This window comes from Nilaparvata lugens, chromosome 2 (assembly GCF_014356525.2).
Source record: "Nilaparvata lugens isolate BPH chromosome 2, ASM1435652v1, whole genome shotgun sequence".
NCBI classification, from domain to species: Eukaryota; Metazoa; Arthropoda; class Insecta; order Hemiptera; family Delphacidae; genus Nilaparvata; species Nilaparvata lugens.
In genome coordinates this window covers 94680032-94704958 of record NC_052505.1, presented here as the reverse complement: position 1 = coordinate 94704958, position 24927 = coordinate 94680032, and the positions used below count along the sequence as shown (strand labels likewise).

Sequence of the window (24927 nt, the reverse complement as noted above, 5' to 3'; positions counted from 1 at the left end):
ATTAGTGGCGCAGTCGCAGGAGATTGCTTGCGGCGCCTGCGCAGGTTGACTGCTCCGTTTCACTCTCTCTCCAGGCTGCTGCCGCAGCATTGCTCGCCACTGCTCCTATTCGTGCTCTTTCAAGACGACCGTGAACCGAAACGCTCTCACTCGCTCTCATTGTGAGCGCATAACGTGGGAATGTAACGCAGTTTCTTGAAGTGTCTCCCGGCAAACCAATTTATAAGACGTTGTCACGTCAAAAGTCGTTGATTATCTTTAAAAATTTGCTGTTCTCAAACAATGTAGAGCAACAAAAGCTGTCATAATTTTCGCTTAGAAAGCATAGCCTGCAGGACTTGTAATGAAGGAAAATTTTGTTGGCAACTTTCTCAGTGTTTTCGACAATGTATGGAAAACAAAAATCATGTTAGAGGGATTTTTACAAGTTGAGGAAGCAATTTTGCTGTCATTTTAACATATTGCCATAGGTAATTGTTAAAAACTTTGAATGACAACTCTAATGTAAAAGCTCTAAGTTTTTAGCTTGGCGTAAATTATCACAGTCTCTACAAAAAATAGCAGCAGAATATGGTAAAATTATTTATACCAATGTGACTACTATCACTATCGTTATTACCGGTATGTGATAGAAATTATTTTAAAAATAGGATTGCATGAAAGCGCCTTACCTGCTGCTGAACCAGCCATCTCAATGTGGCCATAGTTTTGTTTCAGATAGGACTGGAAGAAGGCCAAGCTGCCTGTAAAACAAAAATCATAAAGTTTCAGTAGGTACTTGAGCTATAGAATTTAAATAAAAATAAATCTTTATGAAATGCAGAGGACCTGCATAGCAAATAAAATATTCTTCTAGAGAATAATCAAGAGATAATTTTTATAATCTTCATTATGCATAGGCCTATTCATAGAATAACTAACTTTTTAATGAAATGTAAATGAGTGAAATTTATTAGGTTCAACGTGTTCTGTTTAGCCGATTAAGCATTCTGAATTTGATAATGAAATTCTATTATTTTTTTAATAAATTATACCACAAACAAAATACGAATAGGTATTGAGGTTAAACAGCAATAAAAATCTAAAAAGAAACAGAAGTAGCCAAAATCAAAAGTAATATTTCAATGCTACCTATTTAAATGGATCAATAACTTCATGACCACACAGAATAATATTACCAAAATATTATATTTTATTTTATTATTCACAATTTCCTTGATGAACACTAAAAAGCCTAACAGTTTTGGATAGATCACGCCATGAGCACAAATATATTTTATATAATATCATACTAATAGTATGATAGACCTAATAGTCATACTAAACTAATATATTGTCAAAAATGCAATTAATAAACTTACCAGCCAATAATGTGTAAATTTCCTCCTTTCCATTATTTTATAAAATATGCCTTCAAAAACAAACTCATGTTTGTATTCGTATTATCCTCCATATTTGCATTTAGTTGTGTTGTTTACTTGACTGCAGACCAGAGCAGACGACGCGAAATTATCAACCATAGGAGCGCTATTACTATAGGAGCGTAGGAGCACTATGAACTATAGTGCTGCTGTAAGTAAAAAGTCGAAACATATTATTGGCTCAGTAAAAAGTTCTTCCACTGTGACTGTTGAGAGTGGTGTTTTGCCTCTGAGAACGGTTGATAAGCGTAGATCAATCTTTGTATCTAGGCTAAAGCCTGAAGTGACGGTGTCTGAAGTTACCACGTATCTTAATCAGTCTGGCATAGCCAGCACGGATTTTGACAGCCAAAAATTGAATTCCAGGTATGACTCCTATTCCTCTTCAAGTTGGTGTAGCCGATAAGTTCTTTGATCGTGTGCTGTCTGCTGAATTTTGGACGGAGGGGACTTAGTTAAAAAATACATCCCTGCAAACAGGAAAAATAAGCAATCATCTAATGTTTTTTTAGGCAGTCCAAAACTGGCTCCTCAACTGAAAGACTATCGATTCTGACGATTGTGTTTCCATGCATGATTTTCATTGTGATAAACTGCTTTTTGACATGCTTTTTTATAATGTGCAATGCATTAAAATAAAGTGAATGAACTTGAATTGTTTCTTAGCACAAACATGAGATTTAAATTGCTGTGTCTGTCTGAGCACTGGATGTGCTGGATCTCTAAAACTTTTTAAAATTGCTGGATATGAGTTGGTAGCCTACTTCTGTCGAAGTGAGTTCCAGTGTGGTGGGGTTGCTATTTATATAGACACATCTGTAATTGCCCACTTTGCATGCATTGACATTTCTATGCACTGTGTTGAAAAAGAGCATGAATTCACATGTGCATCCCTGTTGCATGCGAAGTTATACATTGTTACAGTCTATCGGTCACCAGCTGGTTGCCTTCAAAATTTTTTCAACTCACTGAGGGACTTGTCGTTCAGTTAGCTAACTTAAATCCAGGTTTTAACATAATTGTTGGTGGTGACTTCAACATTGACGTGTTGAAGGCTGGCCACAGGACAAGGGAGTTCGTTAACCTACTTAGATCTCTGGACCTCTATGTGGCTAACTGGCAGCCCACTAGATTGGATGCTTGCCTCGATAATGTGATTACAAATATGACATTGGCAATACATTAGTTGTTCAATTGTAAATCCTCTCCTCAGTGACCACCTGGCACTCGGCTGCAATGTGGAATTGCCAACTTCCACCAACCCTGCCTCTATACCTGCAGGGCGTGATCGATTCACTTGGGTGCGACCCATCACACAGGGTGGACGCGAGCGTTTTCTGCATTATCTGACTCTGATTGACTGGAGCTTTCTGAAGGATCATCCTGATGCACAGCCCAATTTCACGGCGTTTTTTGATAGACTCCTGACTGGCTTCAACAACTGCTTTCCACTAAAACGTTTCCTCTCTGGAAGGCCTGGTAAACGTGGTGCACTGTGGATTACAGACGACCTTCTTGACCTGAGAGACCTGGTTCTTATGGCATATGAGCGGTTTCGGGCTGATCGACTTCTGTCCTCTAAACGGACCTACATGGGACTGAGGAGATCATACCAGCGGGCTGTTTGTGCGGCCAGAGGATGCGCTACAACTCTGAGCTGATTTACCGGGCACCTAATAGGTGCAAAGCTGCCTGGGGTATCATCAGGGCCGCTGCGGGTGTACCAGCTCCTGGTGCTGTTCCGGTATCTGCGGATGATCTTCACGACGCATGGACCAGCTCTATTCGCGGTATCTGCGAGGGGATCCGAGCTTCCCCTGTGGTGGGGCGGATCTGCTCTCGGCTTCGGTTCGGCCCCCCGCTCTTCGGCTATTGACCGTATTACTTGTGATGATGTCACTCGAGTTGTGAACTGTTTGAGCAACTCGGTTAGTAAAGACATTTATGGTATGACCAGTGCTACTATTAAGGATGTATTAGCTCTTATTGTTTCTCCCCTGACTGTTTGTATTAATCTGTGTTTCCAGCAGTCTGTATTTCCTTCTCAGCTTAAAATTTCTAAGGCAGTGCTTGTCTTTAAGAAGGTGATAGGCATGATCCTACTAACTATAGGCCTATCTCCATCCTGCCTATTATATCAAGATATTTGAAATCCTTATTGCTGACCAACTCCTTGCTTATTGTGACCGGTGCGGCCTGTTTGCGACCACCCAGTTTGGTTTCAGGAAAAATAGATCCACCACTAATGCAGTAGATTTCCTGCTTTCCAAAATATTTGATTGCTTTGACGCACGTGGACTTGCTGGGCTCACCTTGTGTGATCTCAGCAAGGACTTTGATACAATGGATCATGCTATTCTCGTGGACAAGCTTAGGCATTATGGTGTTGGACCGTCTCCTCTCAAACTGATTCAGGCCTACCTGGGGGGTCGCAGACAGGCGGTGCTGGCTAATGGAGTTCTCTCTGAGATCAGGGATTGTGTTGACTGTGGAGTGCCTCAGGGCTCTGTCCTGGGGCCTCTGTTGTTTCTTATTTCAGTTAACGACATAGCTCAGGTGGATGGCAGGTGTGTTGTCTGTTATGTGGACAACACCACCTTCTTCAATGCTGAAAGTGAGATGGGAGGGCTGAGGGCAGCTATGGTGGAGACTGGGGCATTTGCATCGGACTGGTTCTCTGCCAATCGCTTCCTCCTCAATGAAGACAAAACACAGTCTATTGTGTTCAGTCTCAGAAATGGGAATGAATACAATTTTGCCCCCATCAAACTGTTAGGGTTCACCCTTGACAGGAAGCTCTCATGGGGCGAGCACATTGAGACAGTCTGCGCCTGTTGAGCAGAGTGGTTTTCCTGCTGAGGGGTCTCAAATACAGTGTGCCACCTCATTATCTTGAAATGTGCTATTTTGGCTTTTTTCAGAGCATGATTTTATATGGCCTCCCCCTCTGGGGTGGAGTCACAGATGTCGCCCGAGTCCTTCGTCTCCAGAAGAGGGCCCTGAGGATTATTTGTGGGGCTGGTAGATTAGCCCACTGTCGCCCGCTCTTTATCAAAGAGAGGATCCTCACCGTCTTCTCCCTCTATGTTCTTCATACCCTTTGCAGAACACATGCAAACATGGGGTTGCTCGTGACCCGACAGAGCTTCCACCCTTATGAGACTAGGGGTAGACTCAGGCTGGATTTACCCTACCAGAGGCTGAGCAGAACTCGGACTGGTCTGGCTCATATGTCTATCAGCCTCTATAATAGGCTGCCTCTGTTGGCCAGGGATCTGCCTGCTGTGCGGTTTCGAGGGGCTCTGAGGAGCCTGCTGACGGATCACCCTCTGTACTCACTCCGTGAGTTCTTTATGTTGGAGAGCAGTGTGGTGAGTGCCTATTTTCTTATTTGATTTCTGCCTCCGGGCAGTTGTTTTTCTTTTACTTTTTGATGTGTCCCGGTGGGCTTCACTTTAGTGATCCCTTTTATGGACCTATAATAAATACTAAATGCTCCGATTCCGGGTGACTCGGGCTAGAACTTCGTAGCCCGTACTATTTTGTCGGGTCACGATTCCTGACCCGGGAGAGAAAAATCAAAGATGGCGACCGGTGATGAACTGTCAAAAGCTCCCATGAAACGCGGGTCGCCTAGCTCGAGTCACTCGAGTCATTGGAGCAGTGTATCCCTGAAGACGCTCAGTGATGTTTGGCTTCTTCAAGATGGCGATCAATGTTTCAGAAGTGATCGATGCAATTATCAGGAGTGTTATTATAAGGTCCTGATCTTCATATATTAAAATTTTTTGTATTGGACAGTCACCAACAACTTGCAAAGGTATGTAGAAAGCTGTTAATGATCTAGTTCTATGTAAGTTGGATGTGAAAATTTTATTATTGCAATTGAAAAATTATGTTTTCAAGGGAGTTTGAGACACTTGGTTGAAGGAGGCTTGAGACTGTCTCAAACCACCCTATTATTTTTTCTGATAATGAATTGATTCTTATACATCCTTTCTGGTTTATTTCCATGGAAATGTTATGAAAAATGGTTTTATTATGTTATACAAGCAAACATGCCATTCTATGTTATAAAACCATTATTTAATCTATAGAAAACCAGTATAAGTCTTTTCTATACTAACAGTTGTCCTTCTAATAGGTTTCTTCTCATGGAAATGTTATGAAAAATGTTTTTATTATGTTATTCAAACAAACATGTCATTCTATGTTTTAAAACCATTATTAAAATCTTTATAAAAACAGTACAAGTCTGTCCTCTACTTACAGTTGTACTATATTTGGTACTTTATTTGTTTCTCAGGATGCCATTTCAATGGAGAAGCAAAGTGGAAAAACGAGGAAAAAAAACCACCCAAAGATAATGGAGGAGGCTGTGAGAGCTGTTGTGGAGGAAAAAAGAGGAATTAGGGAGACAGCAAGGGAGTTTGAGATAGATAAGCAAACTTTGACAAGGTATGTACAGAAATTTATAAGTAAAACTGATGAAACTGAAGCACCTTTGATGGATCTCTTCACGCCAAATTATGTAACAAGAAAGTTTTTCACTGAGGAGATGGAAATGATGTTAGAGGAGTATTTAAGAAATCAGCTTCTTTAAATTATGGTCTCACTCCAAAACTGACTCGAAAACTGGCATTTCAATTTGCTCAAGCAAATGATGTGCAAGTCCCACCAACATGGACAGAAAATGGATCTGCCAGTACTGACTGGATGAAAGGTTTTATGAATGTCATCCACAGCTATCTCTGAGACAACCGAACCCACAAGCATAGGCCGCTCTTCCAGCTTTAACCGACACAATGTTGGATTATTCTACGATAATTTGGAGGCAGTTATGAAGAAATTCAACTTTGAGCCACAAAATATCTACAACTGTGATGAGACTGGTGTTCAAACCATGCACCACCCAGGTGAAATCATTACCACAAAAGGTTCTAAACAGGTTGGGAAAATGACATCAGCTGAACGTGGACCAACTGTTACAGTCTGTGGTACAATAAATGCCTTGGGGACAGCATTCCACCCTATGTAATATACCCTAGAGTTCGCCACCAAGAATACATGGAGAGAGGATCAGTGGCAGGCACTAAAATTGGTTGTAGTCAAAATGGATGGATGACTTCAACCAATTTTGAAGAATATCTGGACCATTTTATAAAATACTCCAAACCATCCAATGAGAACCCAGTCCTGTTAGTATTAGACAACCACGAAAGTCATATTTCACCTAGCATCATCACAAAAGCCAAGGTAACTGGACTGGTTCTCCTTACCCTGCCACCACATTGCTCCCACCGATTGCAGCCACTGGACCGAACAGTTTATGGGCCATTCAAGTCAGCCTACAACCGCATTGCAGATGAATACATGTTGAATAATCCAGGGAAGCCAATAACTTTACAAACAATTGGAGAACTCATAGATCAAGCTATTCCCTTAGCATTCACTCCACGGAACATCATTAGTGGATTCAAGTCAACAGGAATATTCCCATTCTCAAGAGACATTTCCAATGATTTGGAGTTCATGCCATCTGATGTTACAGATCGACCATGTCCAACCACAACAACAGAGACAGCTTCAACATCTCAACTTCAGTCCACACCATCACAACCTGACAACTTCTCTTCTTTGTACAAGCCCCACCAACAAACAATTTTTGAAATGCCTACATCATCAGCTTCACCTTCTTCAGGACCAACATCTGCCGAAATCTGCCAACATCTGTCACCATCAACTCAACCCTTGAGTGCTGGAACTTCAAAGCAGTCATCAGCCAGAAGTAAAAGTGTAATCTCACCAGAAGTCATAATGCCTTTCCCCAAGGCAGGAGAGCGTAAGAAGGAAGGTCCTTCTGTAAATAGGAAGAAAGGAAAATCTCGAATTTTGACTAGCACTACAGTGAAAGAGGGAATAGAGAGAGAGAGAGTTTGAAGAGAGGTGTAAGAGGAAACTGAATCTGGGTGCACCGAGAATGAAGAAAGAGAGGGAGAGTAGAGAAATTTGGAAGGTACCACCACGGTCACCACCATCTACAAGAGCTGCAAATGAGGATGATTTGTGTCAAGAGTCAGGCTCGTCTGACATCAGTTTGTTTTCTAATAATTCATCTTCATCATCTGATGAAAACGAGGAAGGGAATCTATCAATAAAAGAAACAGACTTTTTAGTGGTGAAATTTCCAGGTAAAAAAAATATCGTTCACTACATTGGATCAGTGGAGAAGGTGATTGATCCTTCATTTGAATATGAAGTTAAATTTCTACGTCAGCAAGGTATTGCATTTGTCTACCCAGCAGTGGAAGACAAATATCAATTGTTTCTTTTGCAGATATATGCAAAACTGTACCACTATTGCGATCAAGGAGAGGAAAATATTACTTCAAAAAGACTTACCAATAAATACACCAATTTACGATGATGTAAAAAATTACAATTTGAATAGTTATTCTGTTGGTCTATATCAGTCTAAAATGAGTTTTTCATCAAGTGTTTCTCAATAAATATTGCAGTTTTTATAGAAATTGGTTTTATTTTTAAAATTTCAATCAGTGTCTCAAGCCTCCCGTCATTTGTCTCAAGCCTCCCCTACTGAGGGAGCCTTGAGACAAAAAACATGAGATAATATCAATTTATGACACAAAATGTTGAAAATGTCTCAAGCCTCCCACTTCTCCCCTACTGTGTTAACATTTCTGAAAATATCTTAAAAAAAAGAAAATGTAGAACAATGTTTTAATCTTTTTAATTTTTATAATGGTAAACGTTCTTGACGATATAGTCATCAGAATCATGTTTCTATCTACAAAATATCAGCATAATATTAAAAATCTGGATGGAAGTAGAAAATGTAGTAGAACAAGTTTATTATTATGTACAAGAGTAGACCACTAGTATTACATTAGTGGGGAACTCGCACTTTGACGCTCCGCTAGTAGACGCTCCAAAAACAAACTAGCTTGTTCCAAAATTTGACGCTCCGCTCTGCGAGTAGACGCATCCACTGTGTTTTAGCTCATTACTTAACATGATATTGTTCACGACACTCCTTGACGCCACGCTCCGCTTTCAGTGTGGTTGTACCCTTAGAAAGGAGAGAATTTCAGTGTTGTGATATGACAACTGTGGTGTATGTGGAGGACATCCAACACCGCGAGGAGCCCAGCCGTCCCCACCACCCCCCGGCACACACCACACTGTGAGCAGCATCCCCACTCCGCCCCTCCACAGACGCCAGCCCAGGGGGACCCTGGCAATCTGAATAGAGGAGGGGGAGGTGTGAGCCGATACTTGCTCAGAACCTCAAAGAATGTTGTTTGAAGCCTTTAGCTGTGACGACACATAAATGTATGGACGACATTTGTGTGTACACACATGTTCAACACACTTGTCCTGTTATTGGTGACCACCTTACTAGGAAACACAGTAAAATGAATTTGAATGAGCACACGTAAAGTCACAAATTTTCAGCTAGTAGTTGTTTCTCCTTTATGATGTGTTCTTATATGTTTTTTCAAATTACTTGATCCAGCACATTTATAGTCACAATACTTGCAGCTGAAGGTGTTTCTCCTGTGTGTGTTCTGATATGTGATTTCAAATCATTTGATCGAGCACATTTATAGTCACAATACTCGCAGCTGAAAGGTGTTTCTCCTGTATGAGTTTTGATATGTTTCTTCAAATTACTGATAGAGCACTTTTATAGTCACAATACTCGCAGCTGAAAGGTGTTTCTCCTGTATGTGTTTTGATATGTTCCTTCAAAGCACTAGATCGAGCACATTTATAGTCACAATACTTGCAGCTGAAAGGTGTTTCTCCTGTATGTGTTCTGATATGTTCCTTCAAAGTACCAGATTGAGTACATTTATAGTCACAATACTCGCAGCTGAAAGGTGTTTCTCCTGTATGTGTTCTAATATGTGATTTCAAATGACTTGATCGAGCACATTTATAGCCACAATACTCGCAGCTGAAAGGTGTTTTCCTGTATGTGTCTGATATGTTCCTTCAAATGACTTGATCGAGCACATTTATAGCCACAATACTCGCAGCTGAAGGTGTTTCTCCTGTATGTGTTCTGATATGTGATTTCAAATCACTTGATCGAGCATATTTATAGCCACAATACTCGCAGCTGAAAGGTTTTCTCCTGTATGTGTTCTGATATGTCTCTTCAAAGTACCAGATCGAGCATATTTATAGCCACAATACTCGCAGCTGAAAGGTTTTCTCCTGTATGTGTTCTGATATGTTCCTTCAAAGTACCAGATCTAGCACATTTATAGTCACATAACTCACAACTGAAAGTCTTTTCCCTAGTGTGTTTCGTCATGTGTCTCTTCCAATGAGTGATCGATGGAGTTTTATAGCTGCAGTCAGCACAGCTGTAGAGCTTGATATTTTTGCCAGCCACAGATGGCTCAGTGCACTCTTCCATGGGAGAGATTAAATGTGCATTCAGTCCACCCACTTCTGTTGCATTGGCAGTTTCAGATGTGCTGCAGTTTGAAGGCCACATCTCCGGTTCACTCTCCACTGAACATCCTTCTGCCTCTTGCTCAACTGCAAACACCAATAATGCAACTTGTAAATGATTAAAGCAGAATAAAGACAATAAAGTAATGATAAAATATAGTGTAAAACACTCACACAATTTTCCTTGCCTCACCTCAATCATACCTCATTAATTATCATAATCATTATTTACCAATTGATACAATAGTTTATACAAACCAAGAGTTTTGCAGCCGATTGTAGAAATAGTATATACATAAAACAAATTATAGTGTTAAATATTGGGTTGGATTATGAACAATCAGAGAAATAATAACAAATAAATTATGCCATGAGCTTTTTTTTTTATTGAATAATGATCCATGATTGCTAATCCAGAACATGGTTTTCTCTCAATTGACAAACATATAGGTTGAATAGTCTGAAAATGATTGGTTATGTACATGGCTGCCTATCTTTTTTGTTTCATAACATGAAAATACTGTTAAATAAATAGGAAATTTCACCTGTGTTTTGACACAAACTGTAAGAAATGTGCATCAAAATTAAAACTATAGACTGACATGAAATTGTGAGCTCTAGTTTGATGAGTGGGGTCTCCACTATTCATCGACTACTCAGAAGAGCAACATGGCTACAATTGACAAACACAGCACATTATTGCATATCATTGTGCTGGAAATAGGATTATAATCTGTAGTGAACACAAGTAATCAAGTGAAGGGCAATTTATTGAAAGAGTGAGACGTTGATGTTGTCAATACCACTATGTATATAGTCACAGCCTACTATAGATAGAAGGCCGGAACATGTTCAATACGGCAACATGTGGTTCAGGCCGACTTTGCTTTATTTGATATGCATAGATTCATTACACCATTAGAAAAATTGTATCTTGTAGAATCATTTGTATTATTGTATATTGTGGAATCATTTGTATTTGTTAGTAGGGATAGTAAGTATTTGATTTATGTCAATAATGTGATTTTAAACCCACAGAGATGAAATGTGGGTTATTTACAAACAGTAAAGATAGATTAACTATTGCTATTGGATATCAATTCTTCTGTGATTTTGTATACTATTATGCCTGGATATAATTGATTAATGGACAAAGTTGAATCATTATTCCAGCAATTTATTCATTCAATAACCTATTATTCATTATTAATATGCATTATCACTTCTCTTTATTAGGCTACTTTGAAATTATTGAAACATGATATAAATCTTCAATACCGTACTCTTTGTATTTTTTTCTTCCAAAACACGACTAGTTCCAACTCATCTAAAGCCATTTTTCCTAGATAAAAAAAAAGATGAGTTGAAACAAATCTTGTTTTAAAAGAAAAAAGTATAATAAAGGGTAATTAATGATGTGTTTTAATATAAATTGATGGATATTATTACGAACAAAAACTAAATGGTAGTAGAATATATTCCCTTTGATAGATATTATTGAACTATCGATTATCATTACGGTGTATAGTTAGTTATAGATGCACAAAAAGCGAATGCATTAAATTTTCTTAAAAAGAAGACAATATTCGACTTTCATTTTTATTTTACATTTAGAAGGTACTATTCAATACTTTCATCTAAGGAGTTGAGTTTGAGATATTGAGCAAACGGTCATGTGTTTCTTAGCTCTGTTATCGCAAAGCTATGATTGACACTGCAAGTTACAGCGCGCGAGTTGGTTTGTTTCATAGTAAAAACTTTATAAAAGTTGTAAAATCAGTGTCTCCTTTTTACTTTGTGAACGGATTTTCATGGTTTTTGGTGATTACATCGATTTTGATTATTGGTGGCATTGAGTTAAACCCAGGTCCGGAAACTGAAGTTACTCTTCATGATTTATGGGCTAGACTAGAATGCTTGGACAGTGTGTGTAAAGATGTAGGAGTGATTAAAGACTCAGTGGGAAAAATAACAAAGGAAATTGGCAATGCCAGGAAGGAAGCTCAAGAGCTTAAAGGGAAAATATCAACGCTTGAAAAAGAAAACATTTTCCTGCAATGTAAAATTGAAAACTTCGAGAGTTATTCAAGAAGATCAAACCTGATTTTCTTTGGTGTTGGAGAACGAGTAGGGGAAAGAACAGGTGAGGCTGAAAATTTGATCACCGAAATAATCACCGAGAAAATGAGAGTGAAGCTGAGACCAGTAGATATAGAAAGAGCTCATAGACTAGGAAGAAATACAAACAAAGATCGACCAATCATTATGCGATTTTTGAGCTTCAAAAAGAAACTCGAAGTTTTGAGAGCAAGAAAAAAATTAGCAGGAACAAGAATAAAAGTATCTGAAGATTATTCCTATGAAATAAGAACGACAAGGAAAAAGTTATTAGCCTACTCACAACGTTTGAAACAACTAGGCCACTCCACACATGTTAATTATGACAGAATTTTGGTCAATGACAGTTTCTACACGCTAACAGATATAGAAAAAAATGAAGAAAATGAGCAGATGGAGAATTTTGTTTTTCCTGGAAAATCCCAAACAAGGATGAATGTGAATAAAAAGAGAGCAGAAAGAATAAGTGAGGAGAATACAGTGAATAACAGCTCACAGCCTGAGAGAACAACTTTCTTGAGTCACCAATCTGTCCAGCTGACCCCAGTGAGAAACAACGAACCAAACACATCATATGAGGGGACTTCGTCTGGGAGAGGATCAGCAAACTACATGGGAAGTTCGAGCGATAACAATCTTCAAGAGAGAAATCCTGTTTCGAGTGAAGGAGCTGAAGAGCCACTGCCAGAAATCGAGACGCATGAAGCTTCACATGTAAACCGCGAACAACGACGAAAGCAGCGGTTCAGAGAGTGATGAAGCAGTGGCTCGAGTCAGGTTGTCTAACAAGAAGTCAAAAAAGGGCGAGAGCTGAGAGGACTTCATAGCTAGCAGCAGTTGGTGGAACAGTGACTGTGTCAGGTATAAACAATAGTACTAGTGAATTTATTAATGGTAGTAGTGGTAGTAACAGTAATGAAATTTGAAATAATTTTTTGAATTCAGATGAACTTTCAAAAAGGAATGAGAAGCCATTTAATATTATGTTTTGGAATAGTCAGGGTATTTCTAATTTTTTAAATTTGGATGCAAATCAAAGAGCCTATGTACACGACTTTTCAGTTATTTGTTTGTGTGAGACTTGGATGCTAGGCGAGATTGATTCATTGAATGTGAACGGGTTTAAACTGATATCAGAGAGAGCAGTTAGAACAGCTGCTAGAGGTAGAGCTAGTGGGGGGCTACTAATGTTGATAAAAGATGATTTAAAGGTAGATATTATTGAATCTAGAAGTGAATTGATATTGGCAAGCATAACAGTTAACAGACGGAAATTTATCGTAGGTCAATTGTATTTTAAACCAGATAAGATAGCACAATGTCTTGATAGCCTTTCAGAAGTATTCGAAAAGTGGGAAACACTGTTGATGAATAAAATGGTCATAGTGGGGGGAGACTTTAACGTGAGAGTGGGAGTACTTAACAATTCTTGCTCAATCAACGGCTCCTCTTTATCTGCCAAGAGAAAGTCCTGCCATAAAAGAATCAGCGGATACAGTCATAGGCTGGTAGAATTGATGGAGAATAATATGTTCACTCTACTCAATGGTAGATCTTTAAGCGACGACCCAGAAAAATACACATGTCATAAGGGTAGGGGTAGTAGCGTAATTGACCTCATATGGATTAATATAAATTGTATTGAACACATTTGAGATATGTTGGTATCCGATTTTGTTCTCACGTCTGACCACCTCCCAATAATTGTCGATTTGTCTCCTAATCAGATGCAAGTTGCGTCGAGAGTGGATGCGGATAAATGGATAATAGTGTGGCGGGAGAGTAGAGGATTGGAATTTCACAACAGCATGTTGGAGTTGCATAATCTGATAGAGTGGGATGGATTGAATGTGGATACTATGTTCGGGACGGTTACAGGAGCAATGTATACAGCAGCTGAAAGTAGTGATATGGTAAAATTAAACTGTAATAATTTCCAATTTAAAAATAAACCATGGTATGACAGGCATTGTAACGAGAGTAAAAGAAATAGGAAAGCATAACTTCGTTCATGACTTCTTAGAAGAATATCTGAAAAAGAAAAGAGATCTTAGAAGAATATCTGAAAAAGAAAAGAGATCACAAAGTTTTGCTAAATGAGAAGAGAGTTCAGTACTTTGATGGATTGAGAATTAAATTTACTGAGGTGAAAAGCAGTAGGGATTTTTGGGAAGCAGCAAAAATTTTTAAAGGAAAACAGCACAATGATAATAAATTCCATTAGAAAATTGGGTGAAATTATAAAAAATAAATATCGACAGGATGGAAACGAAGAGGCGGAAAATGCAAACTACTTTTTCCAGGATGCTCTTCAACCTTATCTGGATAGTGGATTTGATTTAAGTGAATTAACTAAAGCAATTGAGAGGTCGAAAAATAGGAAAGCTCCAGGAAATGACGGAATTCGTAATGAATTGTATAAGGCCCTACCAGAAGTTTGGCTAGAGAGAATATTATTGTTTTTCAATAGAATTTTTTGTGAAGAGCGAATTCCCTCAGAATGGACGAAAATAAAAATGTTTTTTTTTCTGTACAAGACAATAGATTGGACCCGAAAAATTACAGAAGCATAGCTCTGATCAATAGTGGCTTGAAACTTTTCACAAGTATGATGGAGCGAAGGTTGATAATTTGGACGGAGAGTAGCAGGGTTTTGCCGGAATGCCAGAATGGCTTTCGTAAAGGTCGCACTTGCTCTGATAATATTTTCACACTTCAAACACTTATTTATTGCCAGGTACTTGTGAGAAAAAGAAAACTATTCGCTTTATACATTGATTTTGCGTCGGCGTTCGATTCTGGTCCGCATTCGCTCCAATGGTATGATTTAGGAAGGGCGGGAGTCAGCTCAAAATTCTTAAGAATAATACGAGGAATTTATATTTCAGCTACGACCATAATAAGTAAAAAAAATGGGACGGAAGAATCTGAACCTATTCCGGTCACAAAGGGCATTTTGCAGGGAGATTCAATCAACCCGCTTCTCGTCTCCCTCTATTTGAGAGATATTGATAGCTTTTTTAGAGCGAGGGGGTTCAGTGGCATCAGAATGAACAGAGAAGAAGACATATTGATGCTGCTCTTCGCAGATGATATAGTAATTGTCGCCGATTGCGAGTCAGATCTGAGAAAGAAAATTAAATGCCTCTCAGAATATTGTAAATTCAAACAGCTTACTGTGAATATAGAGAAAACGAAAATAGTACCTTTTCACAAACGAGGTTTAAAGAAGAATTTGGCATTCTGGTTAGGAGGAAGAAAGATTGAAATAGTCAGACAGTACAAGTATTTGGGGGTGTATTTAGCGCTGATGGAATTTTCGACAACATGGTAGGTCACTTAAGACGAAGGTCAAGTCGATGGGGGAGTCGGTGAATAATATTCTTAGAAAGGCTAAGTCAAATGTGTGGGAGAGTAAAATGAAACTGTACGATTCTGTTGTTCTGCCTGCATTGATGTATGGCTCTGAAGTATGGGGATTCCAAAACGTTGAATTATTAGAAAAAACTCAATTACATTTCTTAAAAAAGCTTTTCTTCCTGAGCCAATCTTCACCAAGTTGGGGGGTACGTTTGGAAATGAATAGATTCAAATTAGGGTATTTCGTGTTTTGTAGAAGCTTGCATTTTGTAAAAAGAGTACTCTCGATGTCTAACCATAGATATCCCAATATTTGTATTAATACCTTGGCTAGGTTGGCGAAAAGTGAAGAAGGTAGAGCTAATTTATCGGGGAACTGGTTGGTTCAAGTGGGAAGTCACATAGAAAAGTCTGGATACCAAGTTGAAATAGCAAATATATTATCTCTTCAAATTTACTCGAAATCTCATTATCAGATATTTCTGAGAAATATTCAGAATTTTTAATACTGTCAGACGTACAATCAGCTTTAGTGTCGGCAACCTGTCCTTTCTATAAGAAAATAAATCCCTCTTTCACTTTAGGAGAGCAACTTAGCATGAAATCACTTTTTGCTAGAACAAGAATCTTAACTCAGCTGCGCCTGGCATCGGATAGGGGTATGTATTTGTTCAGAGATAGAGGAACATGGATAGACTCTTCCAAGAATTGTCCTATATGTAATTACAGAGAGTTGGAAACTCTGGAGCATTTTATGTTGCGCTGTCCTATGTACAGATGCTGTAGAATTCAATTTTTAGGTAAATTTTACCAAAATATAGTTAATAATGAGGACAGGTCGATGGTACTGTTGTCAAATCTTTCAGAAGAAAATAAAAGAGTTTTTCTTACATTGTGAAGTCTTTAGAGATAAGAGAAATGATATGTGATATGTAATTCAATCTGTGATATTTTTCTTCTATGTGATATAATGTAAGATAATAAGGTTAATAATTGGTGTCCACTACTAAATAGACTACTACCACTGCTCCTTATTCAATTCGTGATTGTTTTGTTCCAGCTGTATTAACCATACATATATATGGTACTTGTTTTCAATTTGTCTCCTTGTTTATTCTATAAGTATATTCAAAAATGTAGTTATTGTATGATGTTGAGAAATTTTAACATGCACAAGAATATCTCATATAAGCTCAACTCTATTTGTATGTTTTTCATGAACAAATAAATTTATTTATTATTATTACTTTTATCTATCAATGAAATACAATTCATCGTTAAAATTGATCGTAGGAGATACAGAGACAGAAAGTAAGTACAGTGAAATATATTGCCAAGCTAGGCATTATACTTGAATCTCCTAGAGCTAAAGTTAAAATTAGTCTATCAGTTAATATTATATTTTTTACTATCATTGAATTGAATTTCTCAGTATTGGTATTTGATAAAGGGCGTAAAGCTGGTAGATAATCGGGAGTCTACCCAAGTGAATTCACTTTTTTCGGCCTGAAGCTGAGCTTGACTGCGGCGTTGCCAAGTTGTGCGCTCCAGCCTTTATCTAAAGTAAGCCATGATATAGTGGTATATAGTATATCCTCACATACAATCAAATTATTGAAGGAATGTGTATAAATGCAATTATACCTATAACTGTCTGTTGTCTATGGCAACCACATCTGGTAGCCATTACCCTACATAATAAATTATTCCTTCATTTCCTATTTTTACTTCCTTGCCCTATTTCCAAAGGTAAGGAAAGTATTGCTTTCCGAAAAAAATTAAGGTACCCCAATTTCTAAATTTCTTTTCGTTTCAAGGTCCCTTGAGTCCAAAAAATTGTTTTTGGGTCTGTGTGTGTGTGTGTGTGTTGATCTCAATTTCCTGATATTTTGTGTAATAATCTCAAGAGTTCCAAAGTTTTCAAGCAGTATCCAAGACGTCTAAAGATTCTATCAATCTTTATTGTCAATAGTGGGTATGTGTAAATAGAAATAAAAATAAAAATCTTAGTACCGTACCCTTTTTTAAATTATTTTATTTATGTGATTAAATAATTCAAAAAAGGGTACTAAGATTTATATTTCTATTTATATTACAAGTAGCCCTATACAGAAAAGAGACAATAGAGTGTATGTGTGTCTGTGTACACGATATCTCATCTCCCAATTAACGGAATGACTTGAAATTTGGAACTTAAGGTCCTTACAATATAAGGATCCGACACGAACAATTTCGATCAAATGCAATTCAAGATGGCGGCTAAAATGGCGAAAATGTTGTCAAAACAAGTTTTTCGCGATTTTCTCGAAAACGGCTCCAACGATTTTGATCATATTATACCTAAAATAGTCATTGATAAGCTCTATCAACTGCCACAAGTCCCACATCTGTACAAATTTCACGAGTTCCGCCCCATCTATGCAAAGTTTGATTTTAGATTCCCAAAAATTATCAGGCTTCAGATACAATTTAAACAAAAATTTCAAGTAGAAAAGATTGAGCATAAAAATATCTACAATTAATGTCCAGTAACATTTTCACCTAAAATTGAAAATAAGCTCAAAATTCGAGAAAATGAGATTATTCAATTGTTGACAACGGTTGATTCTATTAAATCATTCACTATGAAGAGATAGCAGACTTCATGTGTCTGCAGCGCTATTGTCCTATCACCAGCTGGCTCAGATCTTAGAATAGCAGACTTGAGATGCGCATGTACACTAGCGTAAGTTGATCAATTTTCATAACGGCAAGGAAACTTGTGTGAGTACGCCACACCAGATTTTTTCATTTTACAATCATGTGTTATTATCATTGATGAATACTAGTAGTTCTGTGAACGTAGACCTCACGCAGTTTTCTCATCCACACGTATCTTATGTCACCTGGTTGAAATGTTAACAGACTCAGTTCAATTTGTATCCCACATGATACAATTCATCCAGTTCCGTGATCATATTTCCATCTGATGAAAATTGATTTTTACAATCAAAAATACTAGTAGTTCTGTGAACAGTAGACCTCACGCAGTATTCTCATCCACAAGTACCTGATTGAAACTATAGACCTTATGGAGATACAGCAACAGACTGGCTTCTCCACACATCTGTGTAATCACTTGTCAGCTGATTTATGATGAATAATTCTATAGTCTGATTTTTACTCTTATATTGGCGTATGAAGGAGGCTCCTTTTCCTTTTATATTATCCTTGAAATGCAAAATTTCCAAAAACCTTCTATATACGTCAACGCGCAATTAAAAAAGGAACATACCTGTCAAATTTCATGAAAATAATATAATAATAATAATATTATATTACCGCGTTTCGCCGTAAATGCGCAACATAAACATTTAAACATTAAGGAAATGCCAAACCGTCGACTTGAATCTTAGACGTCACTTCGCTCGTAAAACAATTATACTTTCTTCAGCAATATTTAGTTCATTTGATTATTTTTAATCACCTATCGAATTAGTTTTTTCAATGTGAGAATATTGATACTGATGGGCACGCATAATAATACCATGACTGCAAAACAAAATATTGAAACCAAAGACCTTAAAGATGCATAACTCTTTGAGGTCTTTGATTGAAACTATAGATCTTATAGAAATAGACACGGCTTCTCCAGAACATCTGTGTAATCCACTTGTCGGCTGGAATTATGAATAATTCTATAGTCTGATAATTCTATCTTCAGAGTAGGCCTAGATGATAGTGGTATCATAGTATGGAGGAATTCCTTTTCTATTCATATTATCCTTAAAATGCAAAATTTCAAAAAACCATGTGTATACATCGACGCGCAGTTGAAAAAGGAATATTTCTGCCAAATCTCATAGAATTCTATCAACGTTTTTGGCCGTAATTGCGTTACATACAGACAGACAAAAGAAAATCCGAGTTAAAACATAGACCTCACTACGTTTAGTCAATAATCATTGAGGACTAATCAGTCTGAAGAGGCTGCCAAGCATATCACCTTGGATTGCGACAAGCAACCAGGTGATGAATTGGATGTTAGTATAGGGAAAAACTCCAGGTTCTTGTAAAGGACACAGGTATTGATTTGCCTAACTAACATACTACTTGGGAGCACAATAAGCTTCGGTTGACGTGTGGGGTTCTTTGAACCTTTGGATCCTTGAATCCGTCCCTTCAAAAACAATTTGAGCCTTAATGTTATTGACATATTGCAATATAGGCATGATGTGTTCCTTGAATTTGATGGAAATAGAATTCTATCTATATCTATTTCATACAAGCTGGTCTTCCTGAGGGACTCCACACAATTCAAGCCAAATTCAATTCATAATGTTGGTCAAGTTTGAGCGTGAAGGAGAACATATAGCCATTATGCAAATATACATGCCAACATCTGGATACAGCAACGAAGAATTAGAGGAAGTATATGAGCAAATAGATGAAGTATTGAGCCATGTGAAAGATAGTGAAACCTTAGTTATCCTTGGTGATTGGAATAAATGAAGAAGTATTTCAAAGGGCTGAAGAGACACAAAAAACTCTATTGAAATCTCTTAGGGACAGACGGCATTCTTGGATAGGACATATTATAAGACACAGCGAATTCACGCTAACAATACTGGAAGGTGCAATCAGTGGACAACGGGCTCGTGGAAGACTCCGGCTACAATATTTGAAGCAGATTACCCGGGATCTTGGGGTCCAGAGCTATACCCAACAGCTGGCTCTGGACAGACAAAGATGGAAAGCTGCCAACCAATCGGACGATTGAAGCAGAAGAAGAAGATGCCTGGAATTTCACCCATCTCTGGTCTCTTGGATTTATCTTTTTGCACCTCCGAAACTGCCCTGATGGGGCAGATCCCGTGGGTTTGAAGGCAAGGCAACTTCTGGAGTTGCTTTGAGGTCCATTTTAGTCGCCTCCTACAACAAGCATGGATGCTGTGGGTGAATTCTGGTTTTCAACACATTCTTGAGTACGATGATCGACTCAAAGCTCCCCCAAACCACAGGGGGCAGCGAATGGCTTGAATTGTGTGGAGTCCCTCAGGAAGACCAGCTTGTATGAAATAGATATAGATAGAATTCTATTTCCATCAAATTCAAGGAACACAATCAATGCCTATATTGCAATATTGTCAATAACATTAAGGCTCAAATGTTTTTGAAGGGACGGATTTTGAAGTGGGATGGGGTTCAATCATCCTTGTCGAGATATTTTAAAAGGCTGTGCATACTCACTGTACCTTGTATTTTATTTTTAAAACTTTATTATATGTAATTAAGAATATGGGCAGTTTAACGACCAATGCACAGGTACATTCACACTTCACAAAAACAGGAACAACTTTATCGTTCAGCCTCACAGGCTAACTCTTTTTGAGAAAAAAACTAGCTACATAGGGAAAAATTTCTAAACAAGTTGCCTGGTAATATAGATTTTAAGAGCATGACTTTCAAAAAAGATCTTCATAAGTTCCTTGTTGAAAAAAGTTTTTATAATGTGAATGAATTTTTATGTGTCAATTATGTGTAATATCATATAAGCTATATATATATATTTTTTTATTATGTTAAATATATTTTTTTGTTAAATATTGAAGAGATTTTCTTTGTACATGACAATGTTCAATTGTATAGTTGTGATTCATAATGACTGTACTGTATTGAACAAATAAAATTATTATTATTATTCTATCATTGAACAACATGCAGCTTTTCACACTTCTTCCCCATTTCTTGTCCAATACCATTCCGACTCCTGTTGTACTGGCTTTGTCACCTGAGAAGTAATTCTGTAGTCTCCACTCCAAAAGTCTCCCTCGTCCTTCCATTTATCTCACTCATCCCAAGGACATTGACATTCAGTCGTTTCATTCAAGTTTCACATTCTCTAATTTTCCACAGACACCCAATGATCTTACATTCCAAGTAAACTCTAAAGATCTTCTTGTTTCTGGTCATTCCATTTGATGCTGTCCCCGCCCGGAGATCCGATGGGGGACTATTTTAACTCCGGAATATTTAGTAACAGATGGACTCACCATGCTAATTTAGCATGCTATTTATTCCAGGCATAAATGTGGATTAAGAGGCTGAGTCGAGGTTGGCCGGGCGCCGGCGCCCTAGAGGCAGTTTGGCGTCCCCCTTTCAGCGGAAGGACCTACAAAAAAGCCAGGAGTGGAACTCACGTAGGTTTGTGGTGGAGAGGCCAAAATCACCACTGCTCAAAGAAGGGCGGCCATTCAGGCAAAACTTCTTGGAAGAGGTGAGGTTTTTAACCCTTCAGAGTTTCGGAGGGGCAAAAAGAAAAACCAAGAGACCAGAGATGGGTGAAACTCCAGACACAAATGTGGATCAAGAGGCTGAGTCGAGGGTGGCCGGGCGCCCTAGAGGCAGTTTGGCGTCCCCTCTCTCAGCGGAAGGACCTACAAAATGGCCAGGAGTGGAACTCACTTAGGTCTCGAGGACTAATCAGTCTGAAGAGACGCAAGCATATCACACTGGATTGCGACAAGGATTGCAGCCAGGTGATGAATGGAATGTTGGTGTAGGGAAAAACCCCTGGTTCTTGTAAAGGACGTAGGTATTGGTTTGCCTAACTTGGGAACACAATAAGCTTCGGTTGACGTGTGGGGTTCTATGAACCTTTGGATCCTTGAATTCGTCCCTTCAAAAACAATAAACAATAAGCCATTCGCTAATAATAATAAGCTGGTGACCTGTGGCTCTGTAAGTGTCTGAAGCAGTTGACAGACTTAAAACTTGACGTTCTGAAATCTTGAAGAACTGAAAATAGGCCTATAGCCATTCTATGTAAATTAGGAATCTATATGCGGAATTTCAAGTTAATCAGATCAGTAGTTCAGACGTGATGCATCATTCATGATCATAAGAGCCGATTATTTCCATTATTATAGACCTACTGAAGATTATTCTGGTTATTTGATAGAGCTTTTTACAATTTTTCATACTGTTTTTCTGCCGAATCTGGAAGAAAAAAATTTCATTCAGCAATAAGTTTTAATTATAATTTGATGAAAAAAATTACAAACTAAACTGCATTATTTATTTATTCTAGCAAAGATAGAATACAAGCCTGATTGGAAGTAGAACCATTGTGTGAGGATGACTCATCTTTGACGTTGCTAGTTGCTAATTCACATTCTCCAAATTCATTCTCCTGCTTCTCGATCTTGATCTGTGAACATGAGAGATTCTTGTGTCACTTGAAAACTAGACGAATATCAAACTCACCAGTAATAGTGCTCACTATTAAAATATGGGTTGTAGTAGTTGATGTTTGTTTATTTCTGTTGTTAGAATAGCAATGAAAAGATTCAAGAATTTATCCTTTTAAGAATGGATTTTTATTGTTCCCATTGATGTCTACTCTACGTTTTTATAAGATACATGAAAGGCGATCAATAAAAATATTGCATAATTATAACGAATATTGAGACTAAAATAATCTTTCAACTAATTTCATTATATACTGTCAACAGTGAAAAGGTGGAAGAAAATTGGATTCAACTTGATCATATAGCTGTAGTCAGTAAATTTCAAGGTGGATTGTTCAACAATACATGCCTGCTGAGTAGCTGTATCACTACCTGCAGCTCCAATCCAACTGTCATCAAAAGCACTTTCCTGTTTCTCAACTTTAACCTGCAACAAAGAGACAAAAAATCAACTTGAATCCTTGACAGTAGAATCTTGTTGAAACACGTTTTCTGATGGTTATTTATTTCAGATACCCTGGTAAAGTACTGTACTTGACAATTAATCAGGCAACACTCTGATGGTGTAAATTTTCAAAGCTTGAAATCCCCTTAGATCGAATAATGGTGTTTTAGCTGCTATATAACGGAGCTCTCAAGCAACAGACCCCCATTTTACACATTGCATTAGAGAGTACAGAGTACTGGACTGCAGATGAGTGGACAGGACGTAGGTTGCCTTTGCCTATACCAGAGAGGCAGCACTGGAAATTTACAGATATTCAATCAATCTTTATTGTTGTCATCGAACATTACAAATGTAATTCTCCTGGTATAGGCCTACTATCACGACATGTATCAAATTCAACCGCTATCAAGTGATGTCATGTAACTAAGTCAATCCCACATCAACCAATGAGCAAATGGACTGCAATTCAATGACATATACTATCAGTAAACAACTTTCAATTGAGTTAGTTCAATATACATGTACTTACAACCATTTCAAGGATTTAAAAATCTCACAATTTACCTCACTTTGGAAATATTTACATGCTAGTATTCTCTAAAAAATGTTCATTTTTGACATTTATGAAAATAATTGTAAAACAATATTAGTTTCCTCGACTAGAGAGTCAAATGTTTCACATACAACACTAGGGTTGAGAATATATCTATTAGGTACCTTGTACCTGAAACAATCAGTATTCAAATTTGAATGTATTTTTGAAAATACAGTCGAACCTCTGTAAACGAAGTCGATTGTCTCGAGAAAAAATTCGCTGCAGAGAGGTATTCGTTATTGAGAGGTTCTGTCAAGAAAACTGCACGATCCTATGGATCGTATAATATCGTATCACGGCGGTAAATAATAATGAATATGGTACATTGATCATATCATCGCGAACGTAGGTAGGGTAACCTATTAGGTCAATATTGATATGGACATTTGAAAATCATGCTGTTTGAAAAAACATGGTTTTTGAATATTTATAGAATGTAAAAGTAAGTAAACTCACCAATTTATTTTCAGAAAGCTTGATTTGTACTATTAGTGGAGTTTAATCAAGTACATACTCTGTAGCATATTTTTCAACTCTTTATACTATTAGATGGAACGCAAAATACGGTTATTTTGTCAATAACTTCACTATGAATATCAACTTTCCTATTTTTTAATGTTTCATATTTGAAAAAGTGAGTAATTTTCGGTTCAATTTTGCATTTGAATAAAAATTCATGTTCGAGAAAACGACTCACATCTATTCCAACAGTCAGACGTCTGGTACACTATTTTTCAGTTCTAATCCTTGCCTGATAATTTTGAAAGCCTCTAGAACTTCTTGATCTGACGGATTCTTCTCCTCAGGTTCGTCACAGCTATCATCATCATAGACAGTTCAAAGAATTGAAATGTGTGACAAAAACAAGAATGAGGAAGTCCAGTCGTTCACCTGCCTGGTCTACAATAATGACAAGTTCTTGGAATTCAATATCCAGTAACTTGCATTCAATTTCGACATGTGTTTCACCCTCTATTAACTGTCTACCACCCTATCTTCTTCCTACCTGAATTGCCATTATTTTTAGTCTATTAACTTTCTGCTGAAACTAAACAATTCCTTGAAAATAACCGTCTGCTTCCAATACACACTACACTTGTATGTTGAAGTCAAGAGAAAACTTTGTTGTTGAGAGGTCTGAAATTCGTTACATAGAGGTAAAAAAGCAGAAGAACTCTAAAATGTCATGGGACCAGGTAAAAATTCGTTGTGTAGAGGATTTCGTTAAGTGGAGGTTCGACTGTATTTTTTACCTGAACTTTGATTTGT

At 37.7% G+C, this 24927-nt stretch overlaps 1 protein-coding gene across 1 annotated transcript; it reads right to left on the bottom strand.

Annotated features, from left to right (window-relative positions):
• Positions 1–7084: 7084 nt before the first annotated feature.
• Positions 7085–10336, bottom strand: LOC120350056 (gastrula zinc finger protein XlCGF17.1-like). Its single transcript, XM_039422153.1, has 2 exons — positions 9672–10336; positions 7085–9340 (listed from the first exon to the last, which is right to left on the bottom strand). Exons 1-2 carry the CDS (start codon positions 10108–10110, stop codon positions 9108–9110), a joined length of 672 nt encoding a protein of 223 aa, XP_039278087.1. The 5' UTR covers positions 10111–10336; the 3' UTR covers positions 7085–9107.
• Positions 10337–24927: the final 14591 nt, after the last annotated feature.